This window comes from Pan paniscus, chromosome 7 (genome assembly GCF_029289425.2).
Source record: "Pan paniscus chromosome 7, NHGRI_mPanPan1-v2.0_pri, whole genome shotgun sequence".
Taxonomy (NCBI): Eukaryota; Metazoa; Chordata; class Mammalia; order Primates; family Hominidae; genus Pan; species Pan paniscus.
The window spans coordinates 31,558,579-31,574,728 of NC_073256.2; the positions used below are offsets into that span (position 1 = coordinate 31,558,579).

The window sequence follows — 16,150 nt, forward strand, 5'->3', positions numbered from 1 at the left end:
ATGTTTAGCTAAAGCTAATCATCCTACATTTTCCCTTTCACTATTTATTGATCCAACTAGGCGTACTGCCAGCAGGTCTCAGGGAAAATCAAAGACACAAGCTCCTGACTCGAAGTAGGAAGCCAAGTGGAAAGGAAATTCACAGTGGAGTACAGCACGTATGAGGACCCTGTATCCTCCACTTAGAAACGAACTGGTTTCCTAAGGGCTATTGCAAGGTCCACGTGTTTGTTAAGCCCCAAGTGACCCTGTACACATCACGTTAGTGAGTGCCCCTTTCATTGGTGAAAGCCAAACTCCTAACAATGTCCCACATGTCCTGGCTCCTGTCAGGACCCCGCCTGCCTCTGACTGATCCAGCCACACCGGCCTCCTCTCATGCCCTGTCCCCCTACTCCCTGCACCCCCCGCCCCCGCACCTTTTTGGTTGTTGACAAGGAGTCTCAACTCTGTCTCCCAGGCCGGAATGCAGTGGCACAATCTTGGCTCACTGCAACCTCTGTCTCCCAGGTTCAAGCGATTCTCCTGCCTCAGCCTCCTGAGTAGCTGGGACTACAGGCGCCCGCCACCACACTGGGCTAATTTATTTATTTATTTATTTTTTTTTTTTTAGTAAACACATGGTTTCACCGTGGTGGTCAGGCTGGTTTCGAATTCCTGACCTCAAGTGATCTGCCTGCCTCGGCCTCCCTCCCAAAATGTGGGATGACCGGCGTGGGCCGTGGCACCTGGGCCCTCTCTCCCCCTTTTCTTGTTTTATTTTTTCTTCTTCCACAAAACTTATTATGTTTACTTTCTGTCTTTCCTCTTTGTAAGCTCCAAAAGGGCAAGCTTCTTTGTCCATTTTATTCTGTGATATATCCCAAGCACCTACAACAGCACACAGTAGTTGCTCAATAAATATTACATAAAGAAATAAACCACTCATACAATTTTTGTTCTAGTAAGTGGTCTTAATTTTTCTGACCAGGATCCCCAATAGGAAATACATTCTACATTGTAACATGGTACACACATATATACATGTATGTACATGTATATATGTGTGTATAAATATAAGTACACATTCATGCATATAAACACGTGTCTGTATATGTAACTATTATAAAAGAAGTTTCAAACAAAACCTACAATAAGTGATACAGTCTTACATTTTTATATATTTTTAAATGCTGTGTTATCTACCAATGTGACCAATTTGAAATGCACTATTCTCATGCATAGTTTTTCTTCTAAGCATGAAGAACTTCTGTACAGTAGGAAGAGGAATGTGATATGACATAGGAAAGACATGTGTGACATCAGAGTGGGAGAGGTGTCCCTTCTTGCTAGTGGACAAGTGGGGTCTGCCTGGGCCCAGTCTGTGCTCCTTTATTTAAGGAAGCATTATGATCTTGGATATGAAACTGGATTGCAGGAGAGGGGATTCGGTGTAAAGGACCCTGAATGAAGTAAGAGGTAAGCTGGGAAGCAGAAGTGTTGGGAGGAATGCAGTCTGGATTTACTACAATACAGAGCAAAAAGCAGGAGTATGAAGCAGAAAGGAAGTTATCTCATGGATCAGATGGAAGCACCTTCTGAGCCTGGTGATACAATGAGCAACCAACATTATTTCCTCAGATGTAAAACAGCTTTGCACCTGGGTGCCCTGAAGTCCTTCTGATACTCTATCACAGAGGACAAGGCATTACTGTAACAAGTCAGGAAAACAGCTCCAGGAAAGAATCCACTGCCTAGATAGGTGGCCTTAAGAAAAGAATTTCTCTGGTCCTGATGCTTCATCTATAAAACCTGGGCTTGCCAGTGGCTTTGTAAATTCCCTAAGTTTTTGACTCTAATATTTCCTTTATGCCCATTTCACCTTCTCTCTAAGACCACCTCTAGAAAGGGTTCCATGCCCGCTGTTAATTTTCCAGATGTCTTATCAATTACATGGAAACATTCTTCTTCCCTCAAAAAACTGGACCACTAGAAACTGCTATGAGAGATCCCCAATTTTGTAAATTTACGAAAGTTTTAATTACTTTTATTTTAAAAGCTAACATTTCCAATTTGCCTTTCTTTTTTCCTTTTTTTTTTTTTTTGAGACAGAGTCTCACTGTGTCACCCATGCTGGAGTGCAGTGGCACAATCTCAACTCACAGCAACCTCTGCCTCCTGGGTTCAAGCGATTCTCCTTCCTCACCCTTCCAAGTAGCTGGGATTACAGGTGCTCACGACCACACCCGGGTAATTTTCGTATTTTTAGTAGAGACGGGGTTTCGCCATGTTGGCCAGGCTGGTCTCAAACTCCTGACCTCGAGTGATCCATCCGCCTTGGCCTCCCAAAGTGCTGGGATTACAGGCATGAGCCACCAAACCTGGCCTAATTTGCTTTTTAAGAGATCGACTTCTTGATTTGTCCCATGAAGCCTGTATTCATATCATAGACAACACAAAACCAATGACGTTTGCTTCTGTGCATGTCTATAGCCCTCTAAATTTCAACTTGAGAGGAAGAAAACACTTCAATGCATAGAAGGCTCTTAAGAGTTTTACTTTCCTTATTGATCTTTCATGTTTACAGCAGCATGTTATCTTCCAAAGAATCCGTGACTTGGGCGCTGAAATACATCTTGAAGCTTTTCATCTTTTCTCTTTACAAATGAGGAAGCTGGTACAGAATTGAGGTGATTTGCTGAAGGGGCTAAAGCTACCCAGCTCTCATCCCCAGGTTAGGCCCTTCTTGCCTATTTCAACAGTGTCCTCACTTGTAAATCGCCATACTGGTTTTCAGTCCTAGTAAGGAATGGAAGCTTTGGGGAGCTTCCTTTTTAAGTTTTGTTCATTTTTTTTTCTCTTATTCTTCTGCTTGAGATTTGGAGACATACATACACAGCTTTCTAGTAAAGAACATTCCTAGAAATTATAGAAAGGAGGGGAAAAAGGACCCATTTTCCCTGTGATGTGATGACAACTTAATAAATGGTTTTGCCTTGAAAGGAGGAAACATTGGGAGACAGGCCCTGCAAGCCTATACCTGGGGTGAAGCCCTGCAAGTTACACTTTAGCCATGTAGAATTTAAACCAATTGAAATCCTCTTTGGGGATCATCTAGTACAAGAGTTTGTAAAGTACTCCTTTTAACACATAAACCAGGAAAAGGCAAGCAGCTCACATCAAAATATGTGCTCTTCCCTGGCAAAGGCAACAGCTCTGGATGAATTTGAGCCCATGAGGGACATGGCTCCATCAGGCCCTCTAGGCTTGTGCGGATCCAGTTATTTCCAGGAACAGAAAATATCTCCCAACTAATCAAAAATTGGCACTTATTACCCAGCAAAAAGAGGTCAAACTGAAATCAAAATAAACTAAGAAGGAAATGGATACTGAATCATCACATCTTTCTATTTCATTTCAACCTGGGGCAGGATAAAAATAAATCGCTGCTACAGGGACACACATATCTCTCTATCCATACACACACACACACACACACACATACACACACACACGTATACGTATTTCTAGTATTCTACGTCAAATATTTATGCAGTTCAAACTATGCACTAACAACAGTGATTTGGAATAGCTCATAAAGTACGAAGTCCTTTGAAGATGATAACTGCATAGATTAAGAATTTCAAGAAAGAAAAGTATCTAATTAATACAGTTTTAAAGGTCCTTATTTTTCTGAGTCTCATTTTTTTTTGGTAAAATGAAGCACATGTTTTAAGATTATATAATCCATTCCCTCTTTAAACTTATTATTCAAGGCAAAATATCTGGTTACAAACCTAGAGTAACCCTGTCTCTATTATTAAAAGTTGGCATACAAATAAACTCTTTCTTTTACATATGTTAGCAAAGCTTATTCTACGAGGGGCATCTCCCGCAACATTGGCTTTTGCTTTAGAGTTCTGCGATAGCACAGGAGAAAATAAAATAGTGTGCAAATTGCAACGCTGTAAAACCTTAAATTAGAAATAAAGGTGATAGCAGGAACGTCTATTAAAAAAACTGCTCACCCATATTTTCGTCCATTCTAACAGAAAAAAGAAAATGAATGAAATATCAAGTTGCCTTATCAAAGACCAATGACAATGAAAATATGGCAGGTACTTGTTAGGAGTATAAGCCACCTCCAGCCATTTCTATGTCAAACCTCAAAGAGGAAACACTATTCAACTAGACGTTCTCAGTTTTCTGCCAAAAAGTGTGAGAAAAAAGTAAGATTTGCTGTGTTCTAGGTGAGCTAAGGAATTATTTTCACCAGTATTGCTTGGGACACCCAGCCCCCTAAATGAACACTAATGAATGAACAGAAATTAATCTAATGGTCAAATTGTGATTCAGGTTCCTACAAACAACTTAAGACCTTCATTTTGTTTACGCATGTTGACTGGAAGGGGTCTGAGGTTCCAGTCAACTCACATGTGATCTTGGACTGGTCACTGAACCTCTCTGCATCTCAGCCATCCCTCAGTCGGGAAAAGGCACTGGTTTTCCAGGCTGCCTTTGCCAAGTTCTGGAACTTCCCATGAAAATGACTTTTACAGATGTCCAAGCATTACATAAAATGCCCTTTCTGTGCTATACAATTTGAAAAAGAGAACTGTATGGAGATTGGATCCCTTATGAGTTTATGGTTTCTCTAGAATCAGGAGGTAAAAATCACTTCAGTTTCAGCATCTTCTATTTTGTCACTTGAGTGTGAGGAGGGACACAGCGTGGCTGTGGTGCAGCACCGTGCATGGGCCACAGGCCATTTCACTTCTGAAGTCTCTTCTTCCGTGGCTTCCTAAAGTGCTGCCAGCCTGGGAAATGCTACCACCCCAGGGTGTGGAAAACTTTTGTCCCTTAAACATCCTTTAGAGACTCCTGCGAGGAGAAGGAAGGCGCCTTTCTGACAAGCTTCAGGAAGTGACCTCCAGTCCTCTCCACAGGACACTCAAAGGTGGGGCAGGGCAGAGAACAAAATGTGGATGGGAGGTGCCAAAGGCATCTGAGGACTCAGCTTCACTGACCTCAGCCTTCAATAAGCTTTTGATTTTTCCCCGACGGGGGAAGGGGTAGACACCAAAAGGCACCAAGTAGAGAAATGTATAAAATGAAAATAAGCACACTTTTCACGAGGAAAGTAAGTCTAGTAGAACAAAAAAACCCCCCAAAAAAACAACAACCAAAAAACCCCAAGGCTGATGAATGATTAAGAGAAACTGATTTCCACTGTGTCTTGGCTTCACTTTAGAAGGATATAATAGTTCACCTTTTGGTGCTCAAAACTTTATTTCCTTATAGGCAGGCATTCACATATTTTCAGTCACATTTGGGAGAAAAATTTCCTTTAGAAATAATATTTGAAAGTACTTTCACTGAAGAAAACATTATTTCGTACAGTCAACGCGGGCCAGAGTTTTAGAAAATGGTATCCCAGAACACTCCCCCAAATGTTAAAGACAGAGCCCCAAGTCTCCTCTCACTAGACTCCCCCCATGGAGGGGACTCGCAAAAAATTTGTCATTCCTGCACTCCAACATTACAGCTGCCTACCTACGCACACAAGCCTCCCAGGAAATTACAAAGTAACTGTAAGGCTCCGTAAGGGCCACAATAGAGAAGTCTCGTTGCTGCCTGGGAGACACTATGAAAATATATGGGCTTGCTGGGCGCGGTGGCTCACGCCTGTAATCCCAGCACTTTGGGAGGCCGAGGCGGGCGGATCACGAGGTCAGGAGATCCAGACCATCCTGGCTAACACGATGAAACCCTGTTTCTACTAAAAATACAAAAAAATTAGCTGGGCATTGTGGCGGGCGCTACTCCGGAGGCTGGGGCAGGAGAATGGCGTGAACCCGGGAGGCGGAGCTTGCAGTGAGCCAAGATTGCGCCACTGCACTCCAGCCTGGGCGACAGAGAGAGACTCCGTCTCAAAAAAAAAAAAAAAAAAAGAAAAGAAAAGAAAAAAGAAAATATATAAGCTTCATGTGAAGGCTTTCTTCCTGTTCTCCATTAATTATGATGGCAAGGCAGAACAAATTATGATGGCAAGGCAGAACATTAATTATGATGGCAAGTGAACAAAACGTTAAGACAGAGTAGACCTAATTAGAGGTCCCCCAGGAGGACTCCGCAGTTCTTATCACTGATCATGGTAATCCCTAATAACACAAGGTCCCACAGAAGGAAAAGGGCCAGAGGACAGAAGGAGCCCTTCTCAGCTGGGAATCTAAACCCTTTTACATTAACTGGATCTCTAACTAATTTGAAGCTGAAAGAAAACACCGCTGATGGCGCTCATTCAACGCAGTAACTCATTCCTATAAAACATACTTCAACCCTACAGCACTGTCTTCCTTCAAAGAGGAACAGCCCTCACCTCCCTCTGCATTCATCCATATGCGAAGGCCACAGAGTCAGAAATAGAGACAGTTGTGAAAGTGCTCCAGAAAAGCATGTTCCTTCTAATTTCACAGCCAGGGAAAAGAGGATCTTGGAATTGTGCTTTCTAGGACACACTGGATATTTACACTCTATGGTTGGGCATTAGTTCACCCTGACTGCAACATGAAGGAACGTATTTTTTAGTGTCTTGAATGATGTACAGATTACTCCTTTGCATTAGAGCCCCACAACTCCAAACTAAGAATTTCAGGAGCAGATCCTGATAAAATGAGTATTCTGAGAAAAGTCAGAGATACAACTGTCTAGACACTAAAGAAATTAGTTCTCTCCCACTAGATCCCAATTCATGTAATTCAAATCATTGGACTGTGCAAACATTACAAATGAAAATCACCTTTCTCCCCAGGTCTGCTTTATAATCTCAAGAACAGGCTTGGCATGATGTGGGTCTGGATGCCAGTCACACCATGGCGCCAGGTTTTGCTATGATGTTGTAAAGCACTGAGAATTCAGTCTTTAATGATTTGGCAATAGCCAGGGAGGAAGGGGAAACATCTGAAGTTATTTTTACTTTTGTAAAAGTCTTCTGGCTATACAGGGTGAATGGTAGGGTGGATCAGGTATTGTCTGGAGTCTTTCAGGGTCTTTTATTTTTGCATGGCCTCATTTCCGTCTTCCTGTTGCTAGGAAGGAGAGTGAAGCATGAGAAACTTGTGTTGACAATACTGGGCCATCCTGTCCAGCACAAGGCTCTCTTCCAAAAAGTCCGATCCATTTCACCCACTGTACTCTGGATGCCCCCATTCTTCTGGACCAAATCACCCTTCCCTGAATATTTTCCAATTGCATATTTACCCGCTTAAGTCATAAAAATACCACTCTGATTTAAACATTGCGTCATGGCTTAAAATCTCCATGGGGACACCAAGGGAAACCCAAGTACTTATTTCTGTATTTGAAACCACCTCTTGGAATCTCACCAAGCCTCTGATTGGAAGGCATCTCAACTGGGGCCTCCCATATACCCTTTAAGTCCCATAATAGTTCAACAAATAAGAGTTTAATTACTATATACATTTTTAAACTCACTTCACAGTAATAACTTGTTGAATCACAACATGTCTTTCCACTGGTCTGGTATATTTTCCAGAAGCACCCAAACACCTCTTTTAATGTAGAAATGCTCTAAACTTTGCTTAGTCTTTGCTCTCTCAACTACAGTACAGAACAAAAAAACATGTAAACAAGGGCTTTAGGTTGAAGGGTAACCTGCCTTTCACCTTTACTCCAGAGCCCTAAGAAAATCCTTCAATCTTTCCAGTGCATTAAAATTTGAAACACTGCCTTCATAGTTAGCAATAGTTAATTGCTCATCTATTCACTGTTTAAGGAATGAGTGGTGTTTCTCATGAAATCTGCAATTGGGAAGTTATGACATAAGTCACCAAAACCGCTTTTCTCACCCACTCCAGGGAAAGATTTAAGTTGGAAACTATTTATCCCCAGTCCCCGTTTTGAACTTCCAGGCTGTTTGGTGCTACTCTGTGTGAATTAAAATAAAATAAGTATTTGTCAAAAGCAAACTTTTCAAAACAGCCAGGAGAGAAACTCAGTCTGCTGTGCTTCATTTTAAACTCTGAACAGTAGTACTAATGCAAAAAGTATGCATCTGCGCTCAGGCCACGCTGTAAATCTGGCATGCCACAAGAAATGTGAATACATGCAATCGCCAACATTTTCTCAGAAAATGTCTCAAAATAACTTTTGTGCACACATCTGCTAACCATTTGACACTGGTTCCCCAGGACTTTAGTTCTTCGATTAGAGGGGCTGCTGCCTTACAGGGCACCCCTCTGACCATCTGCTGCCGTCTGCAAGCCAAGATGGCACCTCCATTAATTCCACACTTATAGTCTGCAAATTATCTCCATCGAGGACCAGTCTGTAGTCCAGATGGATGGCGAATTAGTCAACCTCTTGGAGCTGCTGATAGATTTACATTCAGAGGGCTGCAGTCTGCTGGACTATTATTTTCCCTCATCCCTTCAGCAAACAGAATTTTGGAGGAAAAAAAATGTAATCTGAGACTCAGTATTCTGCCTTCTCCCGAGCTGTAATGTTTTTTCCAAATACATCATCAATGCCACCAGCCTAGGCTGCATTCTTCTATCTCACCAGTAATCGCCGAAACAACCTCTGAATCCTGAGAATGAATCCATTTGCTCATCCATATTGGGTGTAAAAAGACTCACTCAAAACAAGACTGGGGATGGGGAAGGGTGGGGAGTGGGACGAAGCTTTCTTTAAATGCAGATTAATGACTGCAAGCAGGGGTTTCCTTCTGCGGTGATTAGCACACACTGGGTATTTATTGAACATCGGGAACAGGCAACCTGCTAATCACTTTACTTGCATGAGCTCATTTGATCCTCACAACCTCCCCGCGCGGAGGTAATACAGTTAGCACCCCTTTGCTGCAGATGAAGGAGGCACAGCGAGGTCCTGTAACTGCCCAAGTTCGCCCAGCTAGCAGGCTGCTGACCAGGATGAGACCCCACCAGCCTGACCCCGTGTCCCCTCTCACTTTCCTCGCCCCAGGGGATGTGCGCTAAAGGACGCTCGCGGACGCAGCAAACTACACGCAGCAGGGTGCTGCAGAGAGGAGGGGTGCACCTCCTTCGGAGGGATCAAAGGCTCGCCCCAGGACTCTGGAGGTGGGGACAGCGACATGGAGTGGGGGCAGGCTTCCAAGAAGCTGTCGCCTTGTTACGAAAATAGTCGGGTCGGGAGGCGAGCTTCCTTCCTCTCTCCGGCCCAGGAACTCGCTCCTCGGCCTCCTTGTCCGGGTCAAGGGCGTGGGCATCCCCAAGGGGGCATTTCAGGGACACGATTCAGCGACCCATCTCCGGGAAAAAAAACAAAACTCTGTGTGTGTGTGTGTGTGTGTGTGTGTTTCCTAGCAAGAAGCACTTTTGCAAGCCACGGGGCTTGCTAAACTACCCCAACACTCTCCAGGTACCTGCGGCCACCAAACCGAGACTTCCCTGGCCAGGTCTGAGTTAATTCCCAGCGCTTAAAGTATCTTACCCAAAAATGGTTGAAAAGGAAAACAAGTTTTTGGTGAACTTTCAGGCAGTGATGAAAAAAAAAAAAATTCCAAGCGCCACTAGGGTCTAAAACGTTCCCAAACAGTAAACTCTCCCGGAGTTCACTTTGATTTTGGACTAACCTGGTGAATGACAGGAGATCAGTACGAGCGCAGAGCAGTCCCCAGAGGAAAGGAAGGTAGAAGGCGGTGTCGCCGCGCCCCTCGAGCCAGAGCCGCGAGCCCCCGCCCGGCTCAAGGAGGAAAGTGAACCAGGGCTTCCCTTCACGGGTTGCGACCGATCCGGAGCCCGCCTGGTGCGCTGGCCCGCGGTCCCCAGGCAAAAGGTAATCAAGAGTCACTCCTCCAAAATTCAAACTCCCTCCCCAAACTGCGAGTCCTGCTATCCCCACACCACCTCCAAGAAAATCCGGAGACTCTGCAGAAAGCGTTTAAAGAGCACAGAACAGGCACCGACTTGACAAGGCGGGGTGACACTTTCTCGCGGCGGGTCCCCTCCGCAGCCTGCTCCCGCGGCCGGCCCGACGGCAAGACGCAAGTCTAGCTTACGTGTTAGGATCATGGTGTCCGGCTTCTTTCTGCACATCAAGCACGGCAGGCGGCGGCGGAAGCGCAGTGGGGAAGTCGAGGCAGGCGGAGGCGGCTCGGCTTCCGCGTCGGGACCCACGGCGGCACCCGAGACGCGCGCCCTCGCGGTCCTCAACGCATCCTTGCTCGCCGCTCCCTGCCCCTCGTCACGGCCCCAGAAAGAAAGCGGGGTTTTTTAAAGATCGAAACGAGGGAGCGCTCAGGGAGTTGGGCGAGAAGTCCGTGAGCCGGCGCTCCTGATGCGGGGAGGTGCGGCCATGTCCTGGCTGGGAGCGAAGCGCCCTCGCTCGGGCAGTCGGAGCGAACTGTCTCCCGCGCGCTCCGCCGGCCGGGCCCTCCCGCTGGGCCCACCCCCCGAGGGGCGGGGCCACAGCGGGCGGCACCGCCTCCTCCCCGCGGTCTGGGTCGCAGGCCTTAGCGACGGGCTGTTCTCCGGCCCCGCCCCATTCCCAGGCTCCACCCCCCCGCCCCTCTTCCCCGTGGCCGCAGCCTCAGGCCGCCCTCTAGCCCCGCCCCGCCCAGGCCCCGCCCCTCCTCTGCCCCGCCCCCTCGGTCCCCTCCTCCCCCCCGCCCCGCCCCGCGCCTCCTCCGCCCAAGGCTGGAATGTTTCCCCCACGGGCCTCCACGTTCCCAGCGGGAAGCGCCGAAAAGTCGCCAACTATTGGCCCCGGGTGCAAAGGCAAAGGTCACAAGGCATTTACTTGGCGGAGGTGTCCGGCCTGGACCCTAGTGTGCCTTGAGCGTCCCTTCTTTTTCTTGGTAGCTCTGCGCACTTTTTACCTGTCTTTTATCCCGGCCGGAACCGCGTAAATTTGCGGGAACGGAGGGGAAGCGGAGAGGAAGGGATGGTCAGTGTTTCCAGATCTGTAAAAACGCGCGAAGGGTACCTGTCCCTTGGACATTGGTTATTTATTGCTAAAACCCGCATGGGTACGGAGCCAATGTAGGTGATAAATACTGCCTTAGAGGAATTGAGCTTTCACTCGGCACGTGCTGGGGGTCACAGCCCGTGTTTCTCAAACTGGCCCTTGGGCCACAGTCCGAATGCAGCTCCTGGAACTGCCCTTAGCTGGCGTCTGACTGCATAATTCCAATCTTTGATGATGAGAATCTGCAACTTTTACAAGCTCTCAGATGATTCTGATGGCCTGTAGTTTGAGGACCCCTGATGTATTAGGAAGCCTAATGTGAAGGGATCACAGCTCAATATAGTTGCATTAAGAGCCTTTAAAAAAATCCAGAACTGGATTCCATGAAAATTTACTTCGGGGTTAATTGATGTTTTTGCCTGCTATCTCTGGGCAAGGAAGACTACTGAACTAAACTCATTCATTCAACAAATACAGAAAGAGCATTTACTATGTGCCAAACACAGCTGTAGACTGGGAGATACAGAAGTGAGCAAAAGAGACAAATATCCCTTCCCTCCTGGAGGTTACTTTCTCGTGGGAAAAATGCATAACAAACAAAATAAATGAGAGATATAGAGTATGTCTGATGGAGATACATAAAGCAGGGAGGTAATATTGGAGCTGGGGAAGGGCACAATTTGTTTTTAAATGGGGCAAATACAAATAGGAGAATTTAGTCTCTTAATTATAGTTTAAAACTTATTGGTTTCATAGCGATATCTTAGTTTACATACAGAAGACTCTTCTCCCATTTCCCTCATAAATTTTGATAAAACAAAATAAAAATGCTGGGTGAATGCAGTGGCTCACACCTGTAATCCTAGCGCTTTTGGGAACCGAGGTGGGAGGATTGCTTGATCCCAGGAGCTTGAGACCAGCGTTGGCAATATAGCAAGACTCCATCTGTACAAAAATCAATAAATAAATAAGCTAACTTCCACTACTGGCTCCCTAATTTACCCAAAGCAGAATTCAGCTCTAAAGGGTATGGGACTCCTCCGTTCAACAGATGTTTCCAGGCTTTTTACCTACTGGTAACTGCTGAGGGTGCAAAGGCTACAGCCTGGTGGGAGGAAGCAACAGGGTTGTATGAAAAAGCGGTGCTGTGAGGGCCCAGGAAATGGAGATCTGATCTGGCCCAAGATGATGCAGTTGCCCTCATGAGTGTGGGAGCCGGAGGAGCTGCCCAAGAGCCCACCGTCACCAGCAAGGGGGAGTGTGATTCAACCGGAGGCCAGGAAAGTAAAAGCAAGAAGTTTCAATCCCCTGCGTGACTATGTTAAGGAAAGTCCTTAGGAGTGATAAACAGTGAGAAGACTTTTTTTTTTTTTTTTGAGACAAAGTCTCGCTGTGTCGCCCAGGCTGGAGTGCAGTGACACGATCTCGGGTTCACGCCATTCTCCTGCCTCAGCCTCCCGAGTAGCTGGGACTACAGGCGCCCGCCACCACACCCAGCTAATTTTTTTGTATTTTTAGTAGAGACAGGGTTTCACTGTGTTTGCCAAGATGGTCTCGATCTCCTGACCTCGTGATCCGCCCACCTCAGCCTCCCAAAGTGCTGGGATAACAGGCGTGAGCCACCGCGCCCGGTCGAGAAGCCATTTTAATGGAAGAACGCATCCCGTGATTGGATTTGCATTTTGAAAAGATCGCTCAGGCTGCAGTGTAATATTCAAACTTAAAAAATAAGAGTGCACCTTCGAAACATACTAATTTATCTTATTTATTAAAAATTCAGACTTTAAAAATATATTCTAAATATCTCCCCTCCAAATACACCAATTCTCAGAATAAGTTCTTAATATTTTTTGTTTGCTGGTTAAAGTTGTATTCTAATTTAATTAGGTTCCCAGGAGTCTTTTTATTCCACTTAGCATTCATCTTTCCAGAATAAAACAGGCAAAACTTCTATTCTTATTCAAGCCCCATTCCTCTCTCCTTGATTATGGGTGCCACTGTCCCTGGATCTTTTCTAATTTCATTACATGTCTCTGGAGATTATGTTATGTAGTTTGCTCATTGTATAATAATACTAATAATAACTCCAAAATCCTTTCTTTTGGTGATGCATTGGTTTGCATTTGACCTTCCCTGAATCTCATCTTTCAATCTTTGGTCTATTGACACAGCCTGTGACAAGGGCCAAGCCCCAATTTGTATAGCTTTAATTCCACTCTTCTTAGAAATGGACATGCTACATTTTGAAAGCTGCTACGCTTAAGAGAATAGTGGTTGAAAGCAGGACTTTTAGAGCAGGCCACTTACTAGGTTTATGATTAATATGTTATTTGTTTATGTTATAATTTAAACTGTTATTTTAGATTCAGGGGGTACATGTGCAGATACATTGCATGATGCTGAGGTTTGGGGTACGATTGGTTCAGTCACCCAGGTACTAATCATAGTACCTAACAGTTTTTCAACTGCTTCTCCCCTTCCTCCCTCTCTCCCCACTCTAGTAGTTCCCAGTGTGTATTGTTGCCATCTTTATGTCCATGAGTACTCAGTGTTTAGCTCCCACTTATAAGTGAGAACATGGAGTATTTGGTTTCCGGTTCCTGTGTTAATATGGTTAACATAATGGCCTCCAGCTGCATTCATGTTGCTGCAAAGGACATCATTTCATTCTTGTTTTTGAGATCGTCTCGCCCTGTTGCCGAGGCTGCAGCACAGTGGTGAAATCTCAGATCACTGCAGCCGAATGTCTGTGCATCCCACTGAGGACAAGAGGATCCCAGGCTCAAGCGATCCTCTCACCTTAGCCTCCCAAGTAGCTGGCACTACAGGTGCGTGCCACCACATCTGGCTAATTTTTGTATTTTTGTAGAGACAGGGTTTTGCCATGTTGCTCAGGCTGGTCTTGAACTCCTGGGCTCAAGTAGTCCGCCAGTCTTGGCCTCCCAAAGTGTTGGGATTACAGGTGTGAGCCACCACACCTGGTCTATTTCATTCTCTTTTTTCATGGCTGTGTAGTTGAATATGTTATTTAGCTTCTCAAAACTTCAGTTTCATCTTTAAAAAAGAAGGTTGTTATAGTGCATACCTCATGAGGGTTTTACGAGGCTTGAATAAAATAATGTACATAAGTGCTTAACACATAATAACCATTTATTAATGTTAGCCACCATTATTAGAACTAAAACATGAAATCCTATTTAAATCATCATCCAAGAGAAGATTAAAACAAAATAAGACCTTGGCATTAGCCTTTGTGAATCTGAGGAACCTTTACAAGCGGGGGAAGGAAAGTGAAAAAATCATGAAGAGTGTCAACAAACAGTGGCGCTTTACCTCTTAGGGTCCCCAGACCCCTCAGTGTCCTTCCTCTTCATTTAACCTTCAACTCATCACTCAAGGTTTCATCTGTCTCTGTCGTACGTTAGAAGTTAATGTTAGATAACGTTAGATAATGTTAGAAGGGATTTTTTAGCTGAGCTGCATTAAGTGAGATTTTGGTTTGAGATGCTAAACTAAGAGGCAGGAATTACCTGTTCAATGTAGCCTGTTTCAGTGCTAACAGCTTAGGGTCCTCTGAAACTGTTTCAATACATCAAAATGAAAACCTATCACAAGTTATATGGGGTGTTGTTACTTATTTGTTCTCAATGGCAGATTTTTAAAACATGATTTGGCAACAAGACCTGTGCTATTCACTGCCTGTCATGCTCTTTTGCTCTTTCTTCAGCTTGAACATCACTTTTTTGTTTTGTTTTGTTTTGTTTTGTTTTTTTGAGATGGAGTTTCACTCTTGTCACCCAGGCTGGAGTGCAGTGGTGGGTTCTCAGCTCCCTACAACCTCCGCATCTGGTTTAAAGCAATTCTGCCTCAGCCTCCCACATAGCTGGGACTACAGGCACCTGCCACCACGCCTGGCTAACTTTTATATTTTTAGAAGCAATGGGGTTTCACCACATTGGCCAGACTGGTCTCGAACTCCTGACCTCAGGTGATCTGCCCGCCTCAGCCTCCCAAAGTGCTGGGATTACAGGTGTGAGCCACCGCACCTGGCCAGACATCACTTTCTTGGAGACTGTTCACAGGGGTATCCGTGGCCACTGTATTTGGATGTTTTCCCATTCAACTGTGGTATTAGCATGGAAAGAAAGATTACGTAGTTAACTCCTAAATTGCATGACAGAAGGCTGAGTGACTACTGGCTTTGGTTCCTACTCTATTTTAATAATTGATATTAGTTATTATTGATACTGTCCAAGGATACCCACTTGCATTTTTCCCACTGTAATATGTTAAAAAACACTAAAGCACTGACAGGCACTTAGGCAGGCAATGAAAGTGAGTAAAGTTGACCCTAGTGGGATGTTGAGAATTGGGGGGTTCAGGACCCCTCTGAGAAGACAGCCATCATTAGGGCTTACTGGCTTGTTGACCTGTCTTAACAAGAGCTGAAAGATTTTTTCCAGAACCCCTATAATTTTATATTTGTATATGAAATCTCTCAATTTTTAGATGCTGGCAACTAATTTTAAAAAATGGAAATCCATTCCACTTAATTTTAACTTTAGGCTTTACTTAGCCCTAGGGCAACCAGTTTAAACCTCTGCTCTAGTGATATGAGCCAGGCAATCTCTTTGGAAATTGATTTCTCTCCCTGAGGAAATAACAGACTCCTCTGCACTTGGAAAATGTTATAATTTGTGTTCAATGCAGCATTGCAAAATTACTGGGGGGATAATTTTTATTTGTAATGTTCAAAGGACATACGACAAAGAATAGAAACCTTTGGAAATAATTTTAAATGGTATTCAATTAAGGAAAGTAACTAAGTTAGAAATTGAATGGCTGTCCTTAAAACATTCATTTATTGTTAAGCTTTCGTGACCCCAATCTGGGTTCTCCCCCTACCCCCACTCTCTACCCTACCTGATATTTAGCCTTTTTAGAATTTGTCAAAACCCAAATGCTGGAGTGTAGGATGAAGAAAGAGGAGAATAATAAGGGGCTTAGGCAGCAAAATTAATTCACCACCCTTTAATTTTAACTGGAGTATGTCTCTTCCTCACTCAGACCTTCTATTGATTACAACTTTTGAATAATGCAAGTTCAAAATATAGGGAAGTTTAATTTAGTTGTCCAGTGATATTTTTAAGAGAGAGAAGCTGGCCACAGTAGTTCATGCCTGTAATCCCAGAATTTTGAGAGG

General features: G+C 44.6%; 1 protein-coding gene across 7 annotated transcripts in view; it reads right to left on the bottom strand.

Moving 5' to 3' along the window:
• DLC1 (DLC1 Rho GTPase activating protein) overlaps window positions 1-16,150 on the bottom strand; it is a 527,425-nt gene that overhangs the window by 39,552 nt on the left and 471,723 nt on the right. Inside the window, exon 1 of one of the 7 annotated variants that reach the window (XM_008959545.5) lies at window positions 10,040-10,473. The exons of 5 other annotated variants lie outside the window; for them this stretch is intronic. In XM_008959545.5, coding sequence (XP_008957793.1) covers window positions 10,040-10,076 — 37 coding nt within the window. In that variant the 5' untranslated portion in view covers window positions 10,077-10,473. Of the gene's footprint in view, window positions 1-9,613; window positions 9,819-10,039; window positions 10,474-16,150 lie in introns of those variants that run through there. One more of the 7 variants, XM_034965676.3, reaches the window with a different exon arrangement.